Genomic DNA, 508 nt, shown 5'->3' with positions numbered 1-508 from the left:
ATTGCAGCAATCATTGCAAAAACCACGCACACAACAAATTCATGCTTAAAAAAAAAATCAAAAAAGAGGAAAGGCTCCTCGCTCTCATTCCGCCCTTCTCCACACCCAGCCCAACTCGAGAACTGGAAAGCAAAAGCCTCAGCCGCAGCCAAGGGCAGGCTCCCCTGGAAAAGGAAGGCGGAGCGGTTCAAATCAGGCCAAAGCAAGCCCAGGCGAGGGGACCTGGCGCGGGCGGTCTCGCGCACCTGCGGCGGGACGGGCTCCTCCTGCCTCCATCCTCAGTTATTCCCCGCGGGCAGGACGGAGCCGGCCCGGGGCAGCTCGGATGCTCCTCGCACGGGAGGGGAGGGGGAAGGAGGGGAGGGGGCCGAGGCTCACTCACAGGTAGGAAGTGAAGGCGCTGAGGTTGGCGGGCACCGCCGTGAGGCCGCGGTCCGAGCAGTCCACCCGCAGAAGCGCCCCGTCCGCCTCGCAGCGACACGGCGCGGGGCAGCCCCGCGGCCGCCGG

The 508-nt window shown here is 65.4% G+C and overlaps 1 protein-coding gene across 1 annotated transcript in view; it reads right to left on the bottom strand.

Moving 5' to 3' along the window:
• LGR5 (leucine rich repeat containing G protein-coupled receptor 5) overlaps positions 1 to 501 on the bottom strand; it is a gene marked incomplete at its 5' end in the record, with an annotated part of 144283 nt that extends 143782 nt beyond the window's left edge. Inside the window, one exon of the mRNA XM_019515783.1 lies at positions 383 to 501. Coding sequence (XP_019371328.1) covers positions 383 to 501 — 119 coding nt within the window. The remainder of the gene's footprint in view (positions 1 to 382) is intronic.
• Positions 502 to 508: the final 7 nt, after the last annotated feature.

The sequence above is a fragment of the Gavialis gangeticus genome, unplaced genomic scaffold, assembly GCF_001723915.1.
Source record: "Gavialis gangeticus isolate Ggan-Ray unplaced genomic scaffold, GavGan_comp1, whole genome shotgun sequence".
In the NCBI taxonomy this organism is placed as follows: domain Eukaryota; kingdom Metazoa; phylum Chordata; order Crocodylia; family Gavialidae; genus Gavialis; species Gavialis gangeticus.
This window is presented reverse-complemented; position numbering and strand designations above follow the sequence as displayed.